This window comes from Leptinotarsa decemlineata, unplaced genomic scaffold (assembly GCF_025532065.1).
Source record: "Leptinotarsa decemlineata unplaced genomic scaffold, Ldec_3_MD MMD2_tig00000090_RagTag_RagTag, whole genome shotgun sequence".
NCBI classification, from domain to species: domain Eukaryota; kingdom Metazoa; phylum Arthropoda; class Insecta; order Coleoptera; family Chrysomelidae; genus Leptinotarsa; species Leptinotarsa decemlineata.
Window position 1 is genome coordinate 4,873,274 of NW_027412541.1, and position 26,784 is coordinate 4,900,057.

The following is a 26,784-nucleotide window of genomic DNA, read 5'->3' on the forward strand; positions in this document are numbered from 1 at the left end:
AATTCTCAGAGTAACTCACACCTATCAGTCATATTCAAACAAGGACAAAATTCATCAATGAATCACATCAATAGAAATAAAATCCAAATGATAACCTCATTTCAAGCTATAGTGCCCCCAAGGTGAAGTGTCGGATGATTTGGGGATTAATTTTCGTTTATCGTCGTGTGGACTCAAGCCTATTTTCACCTGCTTGATACTGAAAACTTTGTGAGCATATGATCGAATAGTGAACTGCTCACATATTTTTTCTTTAAAATTTCTGAGACAATCGATATAATCTTTGAAATCAATTTTATTTTTGACTACATTATATCGAATTCCCTTTGATTTTTTGATAACTTTTCCACCCTGCACTTTGTAGGTGTACATTTTGGAACGTAACCCCGCAAAGTGCGTGATGATTTTATCATTTGCTTCATCTTTCATTAACCCAGGAATTTTTTTATTCACAAGTGGAATTTGAAACTTATTATCGGGCGAATAATCGGAAGTATCAAATTTTGATAGGTAATTTTTGATGAGTTCTGAATAGACATCTTCACACGTTATTTCGTAGATGAAGCTATCTGTATCTGTATACATTAACTTGCAATTTTCTATACCTAGAGTGGGCACCATGAAATCGTAATGGAAATCAAACATGTATGTTTTTGAAATATCTAAAATTGCCATTCCGATGTACAGAGGTTTATTGAAAACAAGTTCAGTCTTTTTCAATTCAATAGCCACCAAGTCTGTATCGAAAACGGTTCGACTCTGAAATCGAGGGCTCGCTATTAAATTTTTGGCGCCATAACGACCGTTCCAGGAATTCACGAATTTCAAAAATATTTCCCAAAATTGAACGATTATGAGGCTCCACCCAATAATGACGATGATGAGACTGAAATTAAATTCCATTATTGTTGGATCAAAGACATGTCTGGACTATTTTCAAAACAAATGAGTAATCATAGAGGTCAAATTTTTTTTTGTGATAGATGCCTAAATTATTTTTCAAGTCAGCAAAAATTAAATGATCATACTGTTTTGCGCGAAAAAGTGAATGATTGTAAAATTTCCTTTCCTACATACGATTATGTGGAATTTCGAAATTATGTTTATAAACAAAATAGTATGATCATTTAATTTTTGCTGACTTGAAAAATAATTTAGGCATCTATCACAAAAGAATTTTTTGTCTTTCTTTTTGTTCAATTGGTTACTTAATAATCGAGACATGTCTTTGATCCAACAATAATGGAATTTAATTTCAGTCTCGTCATCGTCATTAATGGGTGGAGCCTCATAATCGTTCAATTTTGGAAAATATTTGTCTTGAATTAATAACAAATTAACATGTCTGCCTCGTTTTGTTGTCGTGAGTCTGGCAGGTACTACTACAAAAAATGATTTTTCCTTTGCTTGATTCAATTCCAAAGTGTAAACATTAACAGAAATATTATTAAGTTTTTCAAATTTGGAGATTTGATGTAAATCCATTGGAGTATTTAGCCCTGTAGTATTCAGAACTGTAGAATAGTGTGGATATTTTGACACTCTATTAGAATTTTTTGCTACAGGATACAAGGCGCTAATAATACTCCAGAAGAAGCACATTTCGTCATTGTTTTGTACATTAATGCATGCCTTCTTCCTTGCGATTTCTTGTGGCAATGGAATGAAAGAAGAACCGTTACCAATCACATATTTATTAATTGCTACTTCGAACAAAAGAATTTTACACAAAGCCCACCCCGACAACTGTTCTTCAAATTCGCCTAATTTATTCAATATAACATCCACAGCGTTTTCATTGTACCAAGCAGCCTTTTTATCTAACCTCACCGCCTTATGATACCCTCAACAAAAAATAGAAAACGTATGTAAAACGGTCGAAAGCGCACGAAAAACGATCGAAACCGCACGAAAAACGACCGTAAACGCACGTAAAACGGTCGAAAACGATCGGAAGCGCACGAAAAAACGACCGTAAACGCACGTAAAACGGTCGAAAACGCACGAAAAACGATCGTAAACGCACGAAAAACGATCGAAAACGCACGGAAAACATCGTATGTTGAAATGTCATTGTCGAAAATTCGCTCTCCCGTTGCCCTCACGTTGAGTTCACAACGCTTAACCTCTCGACACTTTTGAATCTCCTCTTTCTCCTGATGATGCTAACTTGGTTAACAAAGATACGAGACGTAGTGCCCTTTTGGCATGTTGGAATGCTGGACTTCTGTTGAACCGACATGTTTTTTCTTAAGTGGTATATTTTGACGCACCCTGTACACTTCGACGTCATGTTTGTTTTCAATAATGTATTTTGAAACACCCCGTATACAATGACGGATCGCAGGTTGTCATATTTTTTCTTAAATCTGATTCATTATTATAAAATATATCACTTTCGCGCTTCCAATTTCCAATTTTCGTCGAGTAGTTCACGATTAATTCCAAAACCGGCAACGCTACATTACTCCATACACATTGATTTATTGTACAACTGGCAACGCCGAACCTGCCATGCTGGCATGTATTGACATTTGACAGATGCAGTCTTATGAGTCTAGTGTTTACAGTGTCCTTCTTCAACCAATAGATAGTTCAGCTAGTGACTCATAGATGACTCTGTGTGTTCTATAACTTAATTTTCAAACCGGCAACGCTACATTACTCCATAAACATTGATTTATTGTACAACTGGCAACACCTGCTTGCACTAGGAACCGGTAAATCTCGATACCATCTCCATCTCTCTTTGCATCGATTACGTCACACGCGCCTCTCGCTCTTACACACACATACACATCTTTACATGAAATATTAATTATTTCCCAAATCTAAGTATATTTTCCTATCTTCAATATGATAATGATGATTACAATCTACGGAAATCAAAAATAAAAATGCTGTCAAGTATAATGAATGATTCACATATTGAACAGAAATTATTGTAGCCGGAAGTATAAAAATTGTTTTTCAGCATCGTTGACGACATATTCTACACTCTGAGGCTGGAACACTTTGTCTTGAATATGTAAATTATTCAACTGCTTGAGAACCATTTTCTTTTCCTCATATAATTGAATATCTTTACTTATTTGTTGGACACGTCTCTCAAATTCCTCTACTTTACGTCTGTATTCTCTGAATGCCATTATACTACTCATTTTTGTTTACCAACGACGTACGGAACATCGTTTTCTTTTGAAACGTATGCAAAACAACGTATTTTGAAATGTCATTGTCGAATACTTGGCTCCCCCATTGCCCTCACGTTGAGTCCACAACGCTTAACCTCACGACACTTTTGGATCTCCTCTTTCTCCTGATGATGCTAACTTGGTTAACAAAAATACGAGACGTTGTACCCTTTTGGCATGTTGGAATGCTAGACTTCTGTTGAACCGACATGTTTTTTTCTTAAATATATTTTGACGCACCCTGTAAACTTCGACGTCATGTTTGTTTTCAATGATGTATTTTGACGCACCCTGTACACTTCGACGTCATATTCGTTTTTCAATGGTGTATTTTGAGATACCTTATACACATTGAGAGACCGCACGTTGAAAACTTACAGCCTCGTGGAACTGTTATGTTCATTTTTGAATGATGTATTTTGACGCACCCTGTACACTTCGACGCCATTTTTGTTTTCAATGATGTATTTTGAGATACCTTGTAACATTGAGGGATCACACTTTGAAACGATACAGCCTCATTAATCTGTAATGTTTTTTCTTAAATCTAATTCATTATTATTAATATATCACTTTCGCGCTTCCAATTTTCGTCGAGTAGTTCACGATCAATTCCTAAACCGGCAACGCCACATTGCCCCATAAACAATGATTTATTGTACAACTGGCAACGCCGAACCTGCCATGCTGGCATGTATTCACATTTGACAGATGCCGTCTTATGAGTCTAGTGTTTACAGTGTCCTTCTTCAACCAATAGATAGTTTAGCTAGTGACTCATAGATGACTCTCTGTGTTCTATAACTTTGGTGTTTCCATATACTTTTGTATCGATGAATCGAGCGCCTATTTTTGTGCGGTTACTGATAACAGGACATGAAACAATTCTGTACGATAAATTATTCAAATGAATCTCTCAATATACGCAAAGCCACGTAAATTTGTGCATCGATTACGTCACACGCGCCTCTCGCTCTTACACACACATGCACATCTTTACATGAAATATTAATTATTTCCCAAATCTAAGTACATTTTCCTATCTTCAATATGATAATGACAATTACATTCTATGGAAATCAAAAATAAAAATGCTGTCAAGTGTAATGAATGAGTCAATTTCGGTCCCGACAAAACTAACGCTGTAAATACCCAACATTCGCAGTTAACTTCAATATCTTACGATGGTGCAGAGGCTGAGGACAATGTCTACGGCGCGGACGACCCAGGTTCGAATCTCATAACTATAAACTTTTTTTAATTAACATCACGTGACTGAAGGGGGCCGAGGGAGCTGATAGGTTAGGTGGAGTACCAAGTACGAAAGAAGAAATTATTGGTCGTGACAGAAGAAATAAAGGAAGCTGGAGAACGAATATTACTGTCTACGTATGGAGAGCTTAAAAGCGATGTTACTGTGAGTCAATGTCGTGTTACGAAGTTTATAGGTCAACTCAAAAAGTCCAAAAAACGATTCAGCCGTATTAATCTGTAATGTTTTTTCTCAAATCTGATTCATTATTATTGATATATCACTTTCGCGCTTCCAATTTTCATCGAGTCATCGATTCATTATTATTGATATATCACGTTCGCGTTTCCAATTTTCATCGAGTCTTTCACGATTAATTCCAAAACCGGCAACGCTACATTGCCCCATGAACAACGATTTATTGTACAACCTGCAACGCCGAGCCTGCCATGCTGGCATTGGCAGCGTATAACATCGAACCATCTCCATCTCTCTTCGCCTCGATTACGTCACACGCGTCTCTCGCTCTTATACACACATACACATCTTTATATGAAATATTAATTATTTCCCAAATCTAAGTATATTTTCCTATCTTCAACATGATAATGACGATTACATTCTACGGAAATAAAAAACAAATGTTGTCAAGTATATAAAATTAGTCAATTTCGGTCCCGACAAAACTAACGCGATAAATACATCATTCGCAGTTACTTTCAATATCTTACGTTGGTGTAGAGGCTAAGACAATGTCTACCACGCGGACGATCCAGGTTCGAATCTCATAAATATAAACTTTTTTCAATCAAAATCACGTGACAAGGGGGCCTGAGAGGTGATGCGGATCCCAAGGGGGCCGAGGGGTGAGGCGGAGTCCCAAGAAGGCCGAGTTCCACGCCTGAATAGCTACGATACTCGTTCCATCCTGCGTCGATGACGTCACACGTTTCTCTCTTCCACTCAGTAAAGTTTCACTCTGAAACGACCTTGAAGTGCGTTCGTGGTCTCTTTGCTCATCTACTGTCATCAACTCAGCAACCCTTCCTCCAAATTCAAAAGCACTAAGAGTACTACCAAGTACAATATTGGCTCGGTATCTGTATCTGTAGTAGGGAGGGTGAGTGTAAGCCTACAGCACTCAGGCCACATGTAACCCATGTATTGGTTCGATAATGAGTGGAATCCGGAAGATTGGGGCTGGAGAAAGACGGAAACTATGAAGGAAACCAAGAATCAAATGTATTGCTTTGCTGACGACAGCACACTTGTCTCGTCATTCCATTTGGATTCCAGGACATCGGCTACGGATGTGATTTCGAATTGGGGTGAAAGTAACCAGGTTCAGTTCAAAGCCACGAAAACCCAGGCATCGGTTTTCTCCAAAAAGATGAATGTCTCCGAATCGGATATAATAATGTCAGGACAGACAATTATACTTTCGTCTTCGTTAAGTTTGTTGGGGGTTGAAATGGACACCAATATGCCTTGGCACAATCATGTCGCTGGAATTGCAAAGGCTGCTTCTCAAAAGCTTGGAGTACTGTTCTGAACCAGAAAACCGTACACACCTCAGCAACTTTCGATGTTTTATAAAGCTCAGATCAGACCTTCTTTGGGGTATTGTTTCCATGTATGGAGCTCCGCCCCTAAGCATACCATGAAGTTGCTAGATTCCATCCAGAAAAGATCCATCCGCCTGATTGGAGACTCGAACATCACTTGCAACCTTGATAGTCTGGAACATCGAAGAAAGGTTGGAGATTTGTCTCTTTGTTATAGATATTTTCACGGGAGGTGTTCAAGCACATTTGATTTCACAAATAGTGGACATATCAGAAATACGCGACGGACTGTTGCGGCTCATCGTTTTGAGGTTCAAATCAGTACACATCGAACTTCACTGCTTGAGAACTCTTTCATTCAGAGAACTGCGTGCATGTGGAATAAACTTCCTGATAACCTTTTTCCACTCTTTTTTTTATTGTTTTTGGAAAAACTTATTAATTATATAAAAATTCACTCTGTTTGTTCAAAGTACTATAATCTTAAGATATATATCATTTTGAAATGTCATTCTATAAGTTTCACCTTATTTTAGCTACTATGTTACCTCTATAAAACTGTTAAGAAACACTTAGGTCTAGGAGTGATGGTATTGCGGTATTGCAGCTATAGATTCCAATAAAAGTGCTTGTATGAAGATGGTATTTCTCACGTATAGTGTGGATAAAAATTATCTGTCGGGATGTTTTGGCTAAGTTTTTCCATCGATTATAAATGATGAATTTCGAAAGATATTTGAGCTAGTGATTTGAGAGTATATATACATGGTGCTCCATTTGAATCGACGGTTTTTGATCATTAATAACCTTTTCTTGTTTTTAGCAAGAACGAAATTGAAGCACTGGGTTATGTGGATCTTCGTTTAAAACGAACAACTTTTCATAATTTTTTTCCAATGACCAATATTACAAGACATTATTAGGTAAATAGTTTTTGAAACGCATTCCAATAAAATAATTTCATTAAAACTACAGGAAGCAATTACAAAATGAGCTTGGAATAGTTTTATAAAGATGATACAAACCTCTCAGAAAAGTGCTATGAAACCGCTACAAAGTAATTTAGTTTTATAGGATAATTCATATTTTATAAGTTAGTTGTAAAAACGTTTCTGTGATAATTTTGTGACTATTTTATAACGGTTTTATTATTTCATTTTATAAATGTTTCTATTACAAATTTATAAAACACTTTCATTGCCTACAACTGTATTGTGTTCACGGCTTGTCTAATAATATAATCAATTAGCATTCTGGAAGTAATTATAAAATACCAACAAAATAAAACTGTTGCAGCACCATGAAATTATATAAAAAAAATGCTGGTTGGGCTGATTATTTATCAATTCGATAATTTTTCATCTTCTTTTCATACTGAGACTAAACTGACTCGCTATACTTCCACTTATACTATTCTACAGCTCTTCGCCAGACACATATATACTGAAATCAAAATTAAAAGTAATACCTATATTGAACTAGCAAATTTTGAAAGTATTTTTCTAACTTTAATCTTCAAAGTAGTAAAACGTGAGTCTGATAAAAACTTTCTGGCTGGAGAAAGAAATCTAAACGTGTATGAAATGATATTCCCCGTATGATTTACATGATTTTCAGGCACAATTCAACAGTATTCATTTCAAAGATAAGCTGCTCTCCATCTGTGCTTGATGATTTTATTTTATATCATTTTGAAGGCCAATTATAACTTCGATCGATATTCACATCCAAATGAATGAATGTTTGATGTATATACTCGTGGGTCAGTCAATTGATATAACACTCATTATTTATGAATTATGAAATTATGAAAATGAAGTTCATCGTATCGTTGGAATGAATCCTGTAGAGGTGAATCCATCTATGAAACTGGGACTTTGAGCGATTTCGAGAAGGCAATATGAAATGAACGAAAAACTTGAGGTCAGAGGAATCTAATTGATTCCTGAAAAATTCATACGAATTCAAAATGGCAATATGAAACGAAGCAGAATAGCATTCGTTACAACTCAGAACAACTCAGTAGCACTTGTGGTAACTGAGTTGAATTTCGCCTTTTGTATATCAGCAACTAGCTCTGTAATCTACTAAAATATATGTATGAAACTACAGCTGAGAATTAATAAAGACGATTTTTATTATTATTATCAGATAATAATTCGACCGAGATTTGGCTTGTTTCAAATACATCTGTTAGTGCAAAATCCTTTCTTCTATTTTCATTGTTTTTTCTCCGAATAAAAACCGGTATTGTGCTTGAAAAATACACATTTTCTTCACAACAAATTAATTCAGATAGAAGAAACACAAATTCTAGTTGTATTCAGCCTCTCCTGGAATTATATTTGCTCTTTATTCGATATATGACATGAACATGTCATATACCACTTTTTCAAATATGCCACTTTTTCAAATATTTTTGCACAGTCACCTAATTTTCCATATTGAAGTATCAGATTTAGTTGGCTGCTTATCCATTCCATTCGTATAATCCTCACACAAACTATAGACTTTCACTTTCAAACCCCAAGCCCCAGGCAGAACGCTCGATTTTCACTTGCTATCGTCCAACTCGTGTAAGGAATCATACGTTAAAAGGTAAGACCTCGTTAGTCTTTAGCTCGCACAAGTTTCGACTTCTGAGGGTTGTCGTTCGTAGGGGTGCGATAGCTAGTTAACGGAAAAAACATATTTTAAACTTAAGAAACTGTTTTCAGAATCCTCCTGATTCTTTTTGTTAGTACGGAAAGGGCACTTTGTTGTAAAAATGTGGCATCTTTATTATTGAAATTTCCAGTTATACCTGATCGACGACTACTCCTACCAAATGATGACAGTGTTTCAAATCTCATTTCTTTCAATCATCTTTCAGCATATTTAATTTTACAACATGGAATTTCTCAACTGCATTCCAAATGGTTTCAAATGATCCATCTGTTGTAAACTTTAACATTCAACTTTCAATGCTACACTTTTCTTCTTATTTGACAGTGTAATTCACTTCATTTTCAATATACTTTTCCAAGATACTCTGATGAATGCAAAAACATTTAACCCAAACCGTTTACTTGCGGCGAAAAAAAACATAGTTTTTTATTGATCTTTCGGGGATTTTTACCTTCCAGAATCTAAAAATAAATGTAAGTTTTTAGAGGGTAGAGAGGAAAAACTTTTATTTCACTCCGATGAGTTGCATATATTAAATGTATTTTACGCTAAAAAATGGTTTAATTATCAGTAACTTGTATTTGATTATTTAATTTATAAAAAAGATCTGTTGTACAGACACCTATCTTATGATTTTGGAGGCCAAAATATACCTTCGTTTTCAAAACTGAAAACAATCAAATATAATTTGCAGTTTTCCTTCTTTTATCCGTTTTATTTTCAAACTTCTTCGACAGATGTCAGAGGAAATACATTGAATTTACGCAGTAACTTATCGAAGTGAACTAGAAGTTCTACTCCTACATAAAGTTATCTATTGAAATTCTCACTTTTTCAGATTGTGGAAGGTGAAAATCCACAAACAGTTTAATAAAAAGTTCCAAAACAAAACGGAGGGTCTGTGATATTAACTGTTCTTCGTTCACGAAGACAATTTCAAAAAGCTACATTCAAAATTCTTGGGGATTTTATTTTATTTTGTTGCACACCTACTCTTTTTCACAATAACAAATCATATTCCTACCTGTATATTTTAATGCGTATGCTTTTCATATCGAAGAACATATTTTCTACTCGATATTGAAATTTCGATATTTTTATACAGGGTGTTTCAAATTCGATCCTCACCATTGGGATCTCGGAAACTATGGGAGATACGAAGATGATTGAATTGGGGCAAAGTTGCGCATTTACCTGACTACCAATATGCCGTTGAGAAAGTTCTGAAATTCCGAGAGATATACTGGAAAATGGTTTTAATTTTTTTCTGGCTTTATTTTTTGAAGGATTCGAAAATGAATTGCACTTCCACATTGCCTTTTTTCCTGATACATAATGGGTTTTCAAATTTGCTATCCGACGTTTCGTCTTCCGACCACCATCACCAACACTATTTTTTCTTATGGGCGCTGCATTGGGTTCTTTCTGTTTTAAATAGAACCAGATTTTCAATTTTCAATGATGTATCATAAGTTATCATTCTTTTTCAAAAAATTGGAGATATTGAAAAAAATTAATTCTTATCATAATAGGCTTCGACGTTGATGTTTCTAAATTTGACTTTCAATTTGTTACACTCAATGAAACTTTGTTATTGTACAAGTCATTGAATTTTTGGCAAATAAAAATGACTTTCGCGAATGAAGAAAAAAAGAGATATGATACAAATTCATTACAAATACAATAGAAACAGTGTTAGGACATCGGAAATGTATTCAAACCTGTATCCCGAAAGACAACAACCACATCGAACTATGTTCAAGTTGTTGGATCAAAATATCACCAAGTTTGGTTCGTTTGAAAAGCCAATGAAAAAATATGGAGACAGAATCAACAATCAAAATTTGATAAATGAGGTGTGTATGTGGTAAATTGGACATTGTGTCTTTTTCAACAACAAGTAACAAATAACAATAATTAACTACAATGTAAAGACTAAAGTAAATCACAGCAAATTCTCAAAATGCTAGGTTTGTTCACGATAACACAACTGTGCCCTTCTTTGAATATTATTCACTGCCTGATTAATTTTCCTCCTCCTCAATCTTCCGAACTCTCTAACAATGCTGTGTTAAAGGTTCCCAATATTTTGATATTCCCTCTGACCATTTTATTTTTCAGTGTACCCCATAAGAATGTATCCATAACACTTAAGTCTGGAGACCTTGCTGGCTACCTCACCGGCCTATTATTCCCTATCCATTTATCACCAAACCTTTCAGTCAGATACTCGTCTGGTAGTGTGCGGTGGAGCACCATCATGTTGAAACCAGATGTTGTTATAGTTAGCCAAAGGTAGATCATCCAGTCTTCGAAACTCGACATTAAAAACTGATGATAGGTTTCTCGAATCAGAGTTCCATCAAATAAATGAGGACCCAAAATTCTACCTTTGTAAATTCCTGCCCACACGTTTATACTAAATCGCACTTGAGGTCGAATTTCTTGAATCTGACTGGGGTTGTTTATGCTCCAAGTGTGTTCGTTATTTCAGTTGAATATCCCACAATTCGTAAAAGTGCCTTTCATCTGTCCAAATTACATTTTCCAGGAAACAGGAAAATCAGGTCTTCTTATTAGCCAATTACAAAATTGTAATCACCTTTCGGGATCACCTGGTTGCAATTTTTGAGATATGTGTATTTTGTAACATTTTAAACCGCTTTTCTTGAAATGTCTCCAAGTATTTGTATGACAAATATTCATTTCGGAGGAAATTTGAATATTTCCCTGGGTGAACATATCTCGATGTGGTTGTCGTCTTTCGAAATACAAGTTTAAATACATTTCCGATGTCCAAACACTGTTTCTATCGTATTTGTGATAAATTTGTATCATATCTCTTTTTTTTTCATTTGTGAAAGCCATTTTTCGCCAAAAATTCAATGACTTGTACAATAACAAAATGTCATTGAGTGTAACAAATTGAAAGTCAAATTTAGAAACATCAAAGTCGAAGCCTGTTATGACAAGAACTAATTTTTTTCAATATCTCCAATTTTTCGAAAAAGAATGAGAACTTATGATAGATACTTCATTGAGAAGGTACAATCTGGTTCTATTCAAAACAGAAAGAAGCCAATGTAGTGCCCATGAGAAAAAATAATGTTGGTGATGGTGGCCGGAAGACGAAACGTCGCGTCGGATAGCAAATCTGAAAACACCACTATGAACTAGCAAAGAAGTGGCAATGTGGAAGTGCAATTTCCTTCGAAAAAGAAAGCTGAAAAAAAACATTTTCCGAAATTTCTGTTTTTTCCTGATATCTCCGAATATACTCGGAATTTCATAATTTTCTCAACGGCGTTTTGTTAGTCATGTAAATGCGTAACTTTGCCCCAATTTAACCATCTTCGAATCTCCCAAAGTTTCCGAGATTACACCTTGTATATTATACGTTCACAAAATTGTTTTTATTTCGTGTAATTCGATGTTTATATGAAAGTACCTGTATCAGGAAGGCTTTTTTTTCCAGTTTGTGTCTGAAGTTACTTCTTTCCTTGAACTATAGATATTTGTATACAGTTGATTCTTTTGAAATTGATTGCTTCCTTCTTTTCTTTGGAAGATTCCCACTTATTTTTGTATGAAGATGGAGAAGTAGGAAGTCAGAACCGTTCTTTCCCGATATTATTAACAAGTTCTACACCTTTCTGAGGAACGGAATAAATAGAATTAATCTAGACTTTCCCTCTCATTCAAGTTGGGGGAGGAATTCGGTACCTTGGACTCTTCTTGTGCTCTACAAATATTCACGATACCACCCTATAGAAGTAAACACTTCTATACGGTGACGATACCCACATTCAAACCCCTACCAAAGACGGTCCAGGCTATTGCGATTATCCAAACGGCGCGCGCACCGATCTGTGACGGAACCACTTTTCAATGGTAAAGTTTACACGAGGCTGGATTTTATCGCGTTGCGTTAAGTAAGAGACACGAGTTTAGTGTGTGACGTGACGTTGTTAGTTGTAATTTTTTTATATTCGTGTGAATAATGGATAATAATGCAGTAGTTTCTTGGATTTCGTCATTATTAATGGTGAGTTTTGAAAATCTGTAGAGAGAAGTGAAAGAACCAAACGATTTTAATTTCTAAATATTCCTAAGTATATTCATACGAAGCAGATCCTGAATTTTCTTCAGGATTGAGGCATCTTTCGTCTTCCTGGACTTACTTTCAGACTAATCGCAAAAATACCTTTTCTTTTTCTTGGTTTAATTTTGAAATAGGCACTTTTTGTGTCTAAAAATTAATTAGGTACATATATCAATTTTATCATAATCTAGATATAGCCACACAAAAACACTCAATAAATAAATGAATCCTCAACTGGAATCCCATATTTAAGTAAAGCTGATGTCACCCATGAAAAAGTAACAAGTTTTTCCCGGGAAAAGTGCGATACCAACTTCAGAAAAGCCACTCACATTTTCATCGGCAGTAAAATTACGGAAACGCAGAAGGTCACATATTTTTATTATTCGTTTCTCGGAAATTATATGATGTTAAAAGTTAAAATTGTGACTTAAAACTCAAAACCACGAATTTAAACTTGAAATTTCGACTTTTATCTCAAAGTTTCGACTTTAAATTCGAAAATACGATCTGTAACTCTAAACATTTGCATCAATCTCGAAATTTCAAGTTCAAAATCGAAATTTGGGGAATAAAGTCGAGTTTGAAGTCGTAATTTTGAGATTAAACTCGAAATTTCGAGTTTTAAAGCCGTGATTTCCAAGAAACAATTAAAAATATATAGCCCTTTTGCGCGTCAGTACATACCTAATATAATGTGAAGGCTAGAAAAAAAATGGCTTTGGAAAACGAAAGTGTCAGGTGTGCACCGAAGAGGAGGCCAAGGTCCTATTCAACCGAGATATCAATCACTACTGTTGATGCAGGTCGTACGCAAAAATTGTGTACTATACGAGAACACAAAAACTGATTATTTCATTATTCCAAGGGAACAGAAAATGGAAAAAGATGAAATACTAAGGAAATAATCAGATGTATACCACCTTGTGTTGCACTTATAGTCGCGAATTGCAATTCACTGCATAAACTGAATGGCAGAAATAATTTCGATCCATTTTTCAGAAAGATTCAAGCTGTAGACGGTAATCTGTAGCAGGTAATTGACATTTTGTGGCAGACATTACCTATCTGAGTACCTACCTGTGATAAGAAATTTATCATTGAGTTTAAGGAGATATATTTTACCAGATTCAGTATGAGGAACAAACCCTAATCTCGACCCTAATTATGTTGGTAATAAAAGGCCTAAAGAAGAACAAAATAATTTGTAATGTAAATGTTTTTGTTCATCGAATTATTTTGTTCGAAGTGGAACAAATAACATGACAGGGAATTTAAAAAATTTCGTCATTACCATAATGTGGTGATTATAAAAAATACCTTTTCTGTAGTCACACATCAGATTGAGTCATTAACATTTTTACTCATCTCCTATCCCTTCTGGGGATTTGGATCTGCTACCTGTTGAATCCATCTTACAGTTACAATTTGTTATCTTTACAACTTATTCGATATTCGAATAATAACCAGAAATTATTATTATTATTATATGTATTTATTGCGAACTGTCCAGCTTTCAGTAAACAGAATCCAATCATCATTCAAAATCAAATATTCTAAATAATGATTGACTTGGTGTTTATGACGGACGGAAAATATCAGGGGTGTAACGGAACCTCCACATGTTTTTAACGAAATTCAATTTATGAATGAGCATGATATTCCGCAGTATAAAGCTGCAAAAATTTTGTTGAATCAAATTAGTCAATAACTTGTCGTAATTTTGTCTGCAATTTTTATATCTTTTTAGATCTCATCTTAAACGTTTCGGAGGTACTCACGTAACACACAACCGTGTTCACACGCCTGAGGAAGCTATTGCATAGCGAAACACGTGTTGCGGTTTTGTAAATTACTCGGTGAAAATTTCAATGATATGTTACTTGAGAATACCTTATTAAAAAAAACACTTCAATGTGAGATTTCCAATTAATAATAATAATAATAAACGAACGACAGCAGAAGGCTGTTATTCTTGGCTCACTGCGCTTGCTCAGGGCACATGATTCTCGGACCCAATGATCACCTACCCCACGGTGTGGGGAGTGGTCATTGGTTGATAATGCTGGCGTGCCCTCCCGCATGTATCGGGGCCTCAGGGGATAGGGCCTGACCAACGCACACTACGGTGAAAAAAAAATGTCTTTATTACTACAACCACACAAAAAATAACAATATGGAGTTCTAACTACATATATATAAAGTTATAGTAAAAGGCGAAATTCAATTTTCGCAGCTATGCAAATAACTGCTAAATTGTTCTTCCACTTGACAGTTTACAACACCGCGACAAGTGTTTTGTAAACTGTCAAGTGGAAATCTCACGTGAAAGTGTTTTTTGAATACGTTACAATAGATTTCCATCAAGTATTGGTCAGTTCTATCTTATCAGGCTAGGTTATGTTAGGTTAGTGAGTGTGTCTGTTCGATACTCCACCGCAACCCACAAGGGTTTATTGTGGCGCACACCTATTTACACTCGACCAAATAAACCCAGCTCCTTAACGAAGCCGATTAATTTATATGGTCCGATGGTAAGAGTGTGGCTCTGCCAAACTCTGAATACCTGAATCGATCCGCAGCAGGGCACGCACAAAATATGTGCTCTGCTGTTTCATAATTTTCCAAACAGAGGCGACATACACTGACTTACGACAGTATGAGTCTCTGCATATGATGATTCAAATGACAGTGACTTGTGAGAAGGCCTGTTAGACATCATAGGTCATCCCTACTGTAGTACAACAACTGTTTGGTTTCAAGCTTCGAAAGGTGAACGAACGCCTTGGAGTGATTTTGCCAGGAGTCCATGAATCTTCTGGGCATCCGGGTCTTCAATGTGTTATTGGTAAAGCCTAAAGCGATGCCAATGACAGGTTCTGGTCCGATGACACTGCTTGCGGCACCCTCTTTTGCAAGGGAGTCATCAGCCTCATTGCCTTCCAGGCCAGTATGGCCAGGCATCCTATTGAGAAGAGTCGTTTTTGACAATTTGCTACCGATTTAGACGTTGCTTCTCCGCACACAATTCAATAGCATAGATTTCCGCTTGAAATACAGTCGCATAGGTTCCTAGGCAGGTTAATATCTCTGTCCTGGGTCTGCGACTGAAAACACCTGTAGAAAACCTGAATATGTTTTTGATCCATCTGTGAACCAAAAACTATCCCTCAATTTTTATTACTTCTGGAGGATTCAGTACTCTCTATTGGGAACAGTACTGTATGAGGCAGTTCGTAGTTGACAGTTGGAGGCATAATGTCAAATGCCGTTTTCAGAATGCTGTGACTTTCAGTGTCAATCAGCAGTATTATACTCTGCATTGGATTGATTTGTGCAATTGGCAATGTGCACAAGTCTTTATGCAGTTGTATCATATTACTTCAATAGGCTATGGATTTTCATCAAGTATCGGCCACTTCTATCACATTTCGGAAGTACATCTACATATTTATCTACAATCGACGCTAGCGCGAATACAAAAACGATACTACGTCTAGAAACGGTCCCACATTTTGAAGGTCACAAATTATCTGCGGTAATGATAATAATAATGTCCATTATCCTTACGTTCATCATGTTTGTGTTTCTGATACAATTATTGCTTTTTTGAAATGAATACTGATTATTATGATCTTTTTACGATTTTCAATTGTCTCATATTTGGTAACTGCTTGTGGAACTCTAACGATCATTATATTACATTACATTAATTTATTTATTATAAATAAGTTTCTTATCAGTACGATATGAGCAACTTATTTGAGAAGGCAATAATGATGTCATATACACACAAACTACAAAGATAAAATTCATTGTCTCAATTATCATTATTTAAGCATACAATTTGTGACTCACAAAATATGGGAAGACCTGTAATTGGAAAAAGAGGATCGGTTTTCACCATTTTTAGCCTAAGAGTTTTGAGATTCGGAGTAGGAAATAGCAGAAACGCAAATGAAATGATTGTTAGTTTTGAAGTCCACATTATTATTATTTCAACAAGTATTTTACGACTCGCAGAACTTTCTCAAAATGTGATAATGGTAGAAAAAACATAAAAATATAATAGTTATATTTAAGGTTACTATTATCATTATTTTGGCAAACAATTTCTGACCTTCAAATTATGGGACAACGTGTAATCAAAAAAATAGGATCAGGTTTTACCATTTCCGCCATAAAAGTTTTCAGAAACGCAGTAAGAAATACCAGAGACGCAAATATTCTGGTCGTTACATTTATAGTCTTTATTATCATCATTTCGACAGGTAGTTTATGACCTACAAAAAGGGATAAACTTTATTCCAAATAGGGGAATATTATTCATCATACTCATGAAAAACTTATTGAAAAAAAGGAAAATCTTACCAGAAAAACAAAAATAATGAACGTTGGGTTTACAGTCATTATTATCATTATTTCAGCAGACAATTTGTGACCTACAAAATATGGAATAACCTGTAATCGAAAAAAGTGGATCAGTATTCAGAAACGCGATTAAAATTGCCAGAAACGCAAATTTAATGGTCGTTAGGTTTTAGGTCTTCATTATTGCCATTTCGACAATTAGTTTATGATCTACAGAGAATGGAACAACCGATATTCCAAAGAAAGTTTTTTTTTCATCGTACTCATGAGAGACTTATTCGAAAAAAAAAAATTGTACCAGAAACACAACGAGCTAAGAATCCCACGTTGACAGTTGATATTTCGTTTATATTAAGCTTGGATAAGTCTCGATTTCTGAGGGTTGTCATTCGTAGGGGGCAACAGCTGGTTAACGAAAAAACAGATTTTTAACAGAAACAGATCATTATTATCATTATTCTAGCAGAGAAATTGTGACCTTAAAAATATGAGACAATCTGTATTGAAAAATGGAGAGTCAATATTAACCAATTTCATCATACAAGATTTTTTAAACGGAGCGAAAATAACAGACACGCAAATATAATTGTCATGAGTATGATAGTTCGAAAAGAGTAAACGTTTTTTTCCGTAGATAATTTTATAATGATAGTTCCAGTGACATTGAGTTTTTTTTTAAATTTTGACAGTATTTATTGCGATTATGCTCCACGGCAATTTTATAAAATTGCATATAGAACAAGTAATACGTTGGGAAAGTTAGTTAAAAATATTAAAGACAAAACATCCGAATTCGAGAAATCAGGAATATATAAATTAAAATGTGGAACGTTCCCTAAGGTATTTATTGGTCAAACTGGCAGAACATTTAGGAATCGACATCATACGAACTATGTAAATAAGAAAACAAATTCAACATATTCAAATCATCTTCTAGAAGAAAACCATATCTTTAACGAAGGATTCGGAATTTTGCATATAGAAAATAAAGGTTTGAAGCTGAATCATTTGAAAGCAATAGAAATTAATAAACTTAAAAATTCAAACATTCTAATGATTGACCAACTGATTTAAATAGATCACCATTATTGAACTCGATTTTTTAAAAACCCAGAAAGAATTATTATTGATATAGATGATCAGGTGATCATAATTGTACAGGTACCTCAGGTAGAGGTTTAGGTAATTTTTTGGAGGTAGTCTCAATTATGGTTACCTGTAGTGTATAAATATTAGTATAAGAAAGAACTTGAGATATTTAAATCACCTGATGAAGCTACTGTGTTAGCGAAACATGTGATATATTTTTCAAATGAAGTTTGTGGAGATCAAATCGTGAGGTGTAGTTTTTGAAATTACTATGGGTCTTTATCAAGTAACGACCGAATCAATTAGAAAAATAAAACTCATTAATTTTATTGTATGATTTTCACATTTATAGTGAAAATGAAAAATGAGTTTTAATATGGATTTTCATCAAATATCGGTCAGTTCTATTTAATATATGTTTTGTTGAATATTTACAATTTTTGGGGCATATTGAACTCTCCAATTGCTGACTTACAACTTTCAGGGAGGAAGTAGGTGATTGGGATTGATGGTGTAGTACTACAGCAGTTTGAAAATGGGTTATAGCAGTTTTTACCGGAATAGAAAAAAAAACATTTTTTGATCGTCCGTAAAAACTTTCCTATCTGACCGATTTCGGATAAATTTTTTTTGATCGACGGGGAATTTCGTTTTCTTCAATTTATTTTGCAATTACTTTTCACTTTAGATTGACGTATTCGAGTAATAGATGAAAAACTAAAAAGAGTTCAAAAATTTCGCGGTTTTTCGGCTACCAAAAATTTTCCCCAACCTCCTCGGGGTCGAAAACTTGGATTTGACATCCCTAAACATATGTAAATAAATACTAAAATTTCATTAACCTGGTAATTTTTCGTTGCTAAAAGTACCTGCCGACTGGACTAATATATGGCCAGTAGTCGCTGGGAGCCAAATCTGGCCAATATGGTATATCCAGAAGCACTTCGAAGCCCGTTTCATGTAATTTTGCCATCGTTTAAATTGATTTGTGACACTGCATTGTCTTGATGAAGAAGCACTTTCTTTTTCTTCAAATGGGGTCGTTTTTCTGCATAACCTTTCCAGCCGATTGTTGTGCTTTCCGGCGCTTTGGACGAGGTTCACCAGTTGCTCTCCACTCAGATGACGATCGTTTTGATTTCGGAGTGAAGTGATGGATCCATGTTTCATGTATCGTCACATAACGCAAAACCTTCAATTTGTTATGTGTAAACATGGCCTAACACTGCTCGCGCGGCACCCACTTTGAATACAGCTTTCTCATAGTCAAATGCTCATGCAATATGGAGTCAAAACGTTCTTTTAATATCTTTATAGTGTCAGCTAACTTACGCAACTTTATTTTTCGATCATTCAAAACGATTTTGGGGATTTTTTTGTGATTTCCGGTGTTATTGCCTCATTTGGACGTTCACTGCGTTCTGCATCATCGGCGTTTCTACGATCACGTTTGAAGTCAACAAACCAACGGTTAATTATTGTTCGAGCGAAGCCATTGCTTCGCATCAAGAAGCAGTGTAAAATTAAAACACTAAATTGTATTTGGTCCATTGTTTTCAAAATAACAAAATTAGTGTCACTCTTAGAACAATAACTCATAAACTTATGAATAGAATATCATGAAATTTCTTATGAAGATTAGTACTAAGATTAGCACCATGTTAGGCCCAAGACTTTTCAGACTAGTAGTATTTGCAAAATACGGTCAACTCCGAGTCATTGGCAACATTGCAGTGAATACGGGAAAAACTGACGGAGATTAGGTAGCAGACCTTAATCTTTCATTTTTTCAAAATGTTAGTGTATTCACAGAAATCAGTCTACCGTTACTGGTATCGCACATAAACAGTATGACGGTATATGGACTTAGCCTTTGGACTGATGAATATTGATGTTCATATAGATACGCTCGAAACTTAGAGCTGGTGTTCATTTTTCATCAAAACTATAAGCAATATTCACTTAGAGATTCAAAAATATGTTTGAATACAAAAATGATTGTTTTAGTTTCAAGCATAACTGTCTGAAATATTTTAAACTAGATCCATAACGGCATGGATTATTGATTCTGGCACTCAACTATTTTTCTCAATCGACTGTAGGCTCTCAGTTTTGAGCTTCATTTTTAAAACAGAACATACTACGGTAAATAACCATGAAAATTTCCACGTAACGTACTTATTCTTACAAAAGTATGTTATGAAAAATACCCGGTTGGTGAACCAAAGTGTAAACAATTCCAACAATTGAAAAACATTATATTATATGCAGTTCAATTATACGCAGTTCTGCGAATGCAGGTCATTTATTGTATGTACTTGTTTTCGAACAATAGTGGATTCAAATAGATGTATTTCTGGACTCCACATAAAATGGTAATAGTCGAAAAGTTGTTGTTGTGGTGCAACTTTGTTACGACAATCTCAGTTCATATAAGATTTAGTAAAGTCAAGGGGCAAGAAGAACATATTTGTAATTTTGTTTTTAAAAAATGTTAGCAAACCTTCCATTATAAAGGGAGTTTGATTCACACAAACGCACGTATACATCAAAGAAATACTTTCCTTATAAAACAACAAAAATTAATTGGCGCTCCGGGGTGATTTCATTGATTCCAGTGGCGCATTTGCTTTTTCAGCTGCAGGAAAACCCGGAAAAACCTGCAGCACCACATCATCTGAAGATCTTGATCTGCCAATGTCCTCTCTTTCATATAACAAAATGTAGGGTGTCTCCAGAGGCTTCAATAAATTCAATACATCGCCTTGAAATTAACTGAAAGAACAAATTGTTCAGGTCAATCTCGATTTATCTACACGGTAGGTTAATGGACTGACACCTATCAGAAATCAACTACTCCCTTGGCTAATACCACGAACAGCGTTGGATTATATTGGACAGGTGTCAGTGCAGGAATTTTTCTTGAACTATTTCCTGCATATGCTGTTGGTAACTGCTGGAATCGTTTTTCAATTATAGGATCGGACACACTTGCAGAACAGTTTCGGGCTATTTTGCCTCTCGTCAGTGCAAGATAGTGGCCGTCATCAACCTACAGTTGATGATATTCCATAATTGAAATCGGAATTCCTTTCAGAGTATCATTTCTCGAACCAGTCTGAAGCAAACGACAAACAAAAAATTTGTCATCGCCCCATCTAGTAAACAAGGTACTAACCAACCGCCTATCCAAATTCGCCCAATTTCTCGCATAAGGAAAGAAAACTTCACATATATTCAGTGGGCATACTTCAAGACTGGCCGTAAATAAAATCAACTAAATGAAAAGTTTGTTCAGGCCAGTCTCGACTTACCTACACTGTAGGTACTGTATGTGTACTGTAGGTTAATGGACTGAAACATATCAGAAAACAACTATTTCCCTGGTTAATACCACGAAGGGTGTTGGCTTATATCGGACTTCACTGAAGTATTTCCTGTATATGATTTTGGCGATACAACTGCTGGAATCGATTTTCAATTATAAGAACGGACACAGTTGCAGTGGCGATCATTAACCTACAGTTAATTATGGCCTGAACAAATAGTTCCTTTGTTAATAGTTAATTTGATTTACCGCCACTCTTCAAGTATGCCCACTGAATATATGTGTTCTTTTTTCTTCTTGCTATAAAAAACACAATCTGGTAGAATAAATTACTAGGTAACTGAATGGAAGTTTTCCTCCGACATTTTTTGTCAGACATGACCAATTTCCGAAAAATCTGAGAAACATGAACCTTTTGAAATATTTTAGAGCTTTGTAGACAATATACATATATGATATTTATGTAAGAAGACCACTTTTTTATTTCGGGTTTGAAGGCTGAATAAATATAGTGACCCTGAGAACCTCGGTCGCTAAAGTCTTAACCATTTTGTTTATGTGAAAAAATCGTTTCGCGTTTTTTTTCAAGTCTTCATGCATTAGATATTTAGGTAATAACTATGGCACCAACCTTGAAGTTTTTTGTTTGATAGAACTAAAGCGTCCGATAGATATATATCTTAGATATATTGACAAGTTATAGTGTAATCGATTATTCATTGAAAAAATGGTCGAAAAAAACCAGCAGTTTTTTTGAAATAAATTGCTTTCTTCCTTCCTTTAGAAGTTTCCCACATGTTTTTTGTGGAGAAGTAGGAAGCCAAAACCTTCCTAAAAATATATCCCTTCAAATTCAAACAAGATTCCTATGGCTAAGATCAAATCAAATAAGCGAATGAAATGTCTTGTGATGCTATCCAAATTGGTGCTGAAAAGGCAATAAGGCAAGTGCCTTATTCCGAAACATCGATATCCGCCATTGAGGGTGACCATGTTCCATGTGCCATATATATTGTTTTGCACACTCCTGTGAATGATATCTGAATAAATTTCATAACGAATACAAAAACTTTCGTGTTATTCAGTGTGTATATGAGATTAGTTGTTTCAAGAGGGCTTTTCATTCCAGTTTGTGTCTGAAAGTAAATAACTACTATGCATGATGTTAGGTTAGGTTAGGTCCAAAGTGAGTGGGTCTATTATACCCTCCCCCGCAAGTTGCAAGATTCCCACCTTGATACCCACGACAACCTTTCCATATGAGGGTTTTTGCACGTCAGCTACACCTGACGATGCCATAGATTCAGCCGTGCAGGCCTTTTTCGTCTCTGGTTTTGGTAAATCGTCACTTGAGCGCAAACGTTTGCTAACATGCTCATGGGGGGTTAGTTCCCCCACCTGAGACAGATACTGCGTACGCCGCAGCTCTCGCTCCTGAACTAAATTTACAGGGAGGTCAGTTGGAGTCGTAAACTCGACTTCCATCTCCTCTGTAGACTCACTTCTGTACTAAATTTACAAGGAGGTCCGTTGGAGTCGTAAACTCGACATCCATCTCCTCTGTAGACTCGCTCCTGATCTAAGTTTACAGGGAGGTCAGTTGGGGTCGTAAACTCGACATCCGTCTCGGCAGAGCCCCGTGATGAGGCGATGCTACGACGAGAGGGCGCCCGGTATCTCGAAGGTTCCGTAGAGACAGCTGGTAGGCTCAGTGACATTCATCCTCTCGGCACGGATACACACACCTTAGGATTAAGCCATCGTTGGGATGCCATTTAGTTAGTGAATAACAGAACCACGAGTGATTCTGTCATTCCCGTATCCAGCGGGGCTACCTGGAAACAGGCATCCAATGGCAGGTTTGCTCAACCCCCACATCCCAAGCCAATGCACTCGCCGAAAACAGCATGCACAGTGGTTCAGGCAGTGAAAGATGAACAAGGACAGCCAACCCGCCATGATGTACTAATACACATCTCTGAGTTCATTTGGAATTAATTGATTTCTTCTTTCCTTTGGAAGTTTCCCACACTTTATTGTATAAAGATGGAGCAGAAAGTCAAAAACATTTCATTAGCATAAGTTTTTGTTATATGATGAATAAATGAATTATTTTTTCAAATTAAAGCCTCGAAAAACGTTTTTTATATAAATGTAATTTAAATAACGTAAATAATTTCAAATCCGAGAAGAACTTCTGAAGAAAAATACTATTAGCAACAGAATGTATTTGGCCATATAAAAATTTTCATAATATTTTAAACTAAACAGTTATATTACAAAAGATTTACCAAAACCACTTACTCTGTAGGTGCAGTATTTATGTTGGGTACGTATACTCTTAAATTGGCATTCATGTACATGATAAAAACCAGGCCACCAATTGCGGACTGCGATTCCAAGAATTCAAGAATTGCATTTACCGGATACCTTGTGAGTGCGGCAAAAACGATATATGTGATACTAAAAGCCCATTGAAAGTCCGCATTGCGAGCACAAGAGAAACACACAGCGAAGATAAACTAGTAAATCGGGAATAGAGCATGTTTGGACTCATCAACATAACATCGAGTGGTCCAAAGCTGAGATCCAGGGAGGTACACTGGTTTAAGAGAAGTTCAAAGAAGCTGCATATATCTTGTCCAACGACGCGTTCAGTCAAGCTAGCGTAGAGATACGCAACATACGGAAACCTTTAATTAAAGTTCAAATAACATTATATCATATTTGACAATGGAAGTCCGAACTGTTAAATTCACCATGAAACATTGTCAACCATTTTCAAACAAATATTCATGTACATGAATCTATTTTTTTTCCACGAACGAGTGATTGCAATTGCGACCTTTTATCTTTCAGTTTTTACAGAGCGGATTTCTGTCTAACTTAAATTAGTTCAATGTTTTTTTAAGGACAAAACAAAAGCACTACGGGAAAATCCTTAAGGCGCTAAAGTTTAAATCCATTTGAAAAAACCTTCTCAGGAAGCTCATTCCACATAAAAGTAGTTCTCTTGTCTCGTCTGAGATATTTCAAAGAGCAACGTAACTATAGCTTATAGGAAAAAATCAGGTTTTCAATCATTCATGATAACTGATGGCTTCAGTCGTTTCGAAGGTAATAAATGAAGTTCCATTTTCCGTGAATATATTTCCGTAGTAATCTAAAACGTATTGAAAGTAAACTATATAATGAAACCTACCTTCCAACAGCTCCCTCGAATAAAATAGTTAGGGAGCTAACTAATTTCGTTATCCAATGATCATTTATGATTATTTATACAGCGTGACTCACGGTCGATGGTAGGTTAGGTGTTTCTGAAAAACGCAAAGCATGATTTTTCTGAAAATTTCACCTCTCACATTTCCTTACCTGTTCTATCGATCTAAAATATTTTCAGCATTGCGACGTTGCCACTTCTATCAAAAAGTCCTAGCAATTATATTTTTTTAAATGGAACACCCCGTATGTTAACACATTTTTGAAATCGCTCTAGTATTTTAATATTTTTTTGTTGATAATGTCCTATACCTATTTCTATCTGTTTTCGAGATAAAAATAAATTGTGTTAAATATGGTCCAAAACATAGCCTTACATTAGTACTCTCAATTCATGTAAAGTTGATATTTTGATGATAGTTTGGACAAACTCGAAATATTCAAATAACACCAAGAAATCGACTCCATATCATACAGGGCGTGCTAAAATTACTATTATTTGCATTGTGCATAAAAGTAGTCGAAAGTTCATTTTTTCAAATGAAACCCCCTGTATATTACTCGATAAATTGAAAGATGGTGAAAAATGCTTCAAGATGATATACATGTCCCTATACCTTATTCGTCAAGTTTTCTTAGTAAAGCCGTTTTTTGTGAAAAAATAGTTATTCACGTTTTACCTACAAGTGTTGAAAGTGGCATTTTATTTTGTGAGTGGGGATTATTGCAAAACGAGCGTCAGCAAGTGGAGCAAACTCACGAGCATAATAAAATCACTTTTAACAAATGTATCATAAATTTTTTTTTGTATAACGTTACTGCTGATAATAAAAAAAAATTATAGGGTCCATGGGATTTGAACACACGATCTTTGGATTACAAGGCATATGTTACAACTACATACGCCAACTCACGTTATTTTAAGGAGGATTATTGGTTAGTCATGAAGGACTTTCTACAGTTGGACTGAATACTACTTCGTCATCGTCAGTAACTTCACAGGGATTTAATATTACCAATAGCACGAACTGCATGTGTTAACTTTTCTGAATGATTTTTTGGTAGGTGTTCTGATTGAAGTGTTTCTATCAAAGAGATTTTCAATAACAGCTGTACAAAAAATAATTTTTAAAGAATTTGATTTCTAGGTAGCCGTGGAAATATCAAGCTTATGACAGTTTGGTGACTTTTATAAGTAATTGATAAATAGTTATTGACGGTGTTTCAAAAAATCGCCAAAAATGAATGCAAATATTGATTATTCAAACGAAGTTCTTATGAAATTATTTATTATACACGAACAGTGTGATCAAATCATTGCCAGAACTTGTAGAAAATTCAACCAAAAGTATCCTGAATTAACACCAATGAACGAGAGGAAGTTTATAAGATTACAAAATAATTTCCTTAACTATAGCTCCATTACCAAAACCTGTTACTTCAAATGAGGACAATACTGTTAACGTTTTGGCATATTTTTATGCATATCCAGAAGCTTCCATTCGCAGTGCAGAAAAAGATTTAGATGTATCAAATGCTTCTTCTGAAGCATGTGATACACGGATCACGGATGCATTCCGTGATTGAAAAATCACGGAATGCATCCGAATAAATTTACCAAAGTTCAAGCTCTAAAAGCAGAAGACTTCGAACGTAGAATGCATTTTTGTGAATCCCTTTTGATTCATACACAGGAAGATCGGGAATTTTTGTCAAAAATAATTTGGAGCGACGAATCAAAATCTACGAGGGATGGTATTTTCAATAGAAGGAATAGACATTTTTGGGCTGATCATAATCCTCATGTTACAAAAGAAATGGGTTTTCAAAAAAAATTTGACCTGAATGTTTTCTGTATTCTGAAGAACAATAAAATTAGCTTTTTTATTTATGAAGACACACTGAATGCAGAGAGATATCTCCAAATATTAAGGACGACTGTAACCGATTTTCTTGAAAATTTGCCTTTAGAAGAATATAGGAATTCGTGGTTTCAA

General features: G+C 35.3%; 1 protein-coding gene across 2 annotated transcripts in view; it reads left to right on the plus strand.

Moving 5' to 3' along the window:
* The window catches only part of Cpr (Cytochrome P450 reductase), a 156,013-nt gene that overhangs the window by 60,130 nt on the left and 69,099 nt on the right, over window positions 1-26,784 (plus strand). The window contains exon 1 of one of the 2 annotated variants that reach the window (XM_023160362.2): window positions 12,565-12,723. The exons of the other annotated variant lie outside the window; for it this stretch is intronic. Coding sequence (XP_023016130.2) covers window positions 12,679-12,723 — 45 coding nt within the window. The 5' untranslated portion in view covers window positions 12,565-12,678. Of the gene's footprint in view, window positions 1-12,564; window positions 12,724-26,784 lie in introns of those variants that run through there. 2 annotated transcript variants of the gene reach the window in all.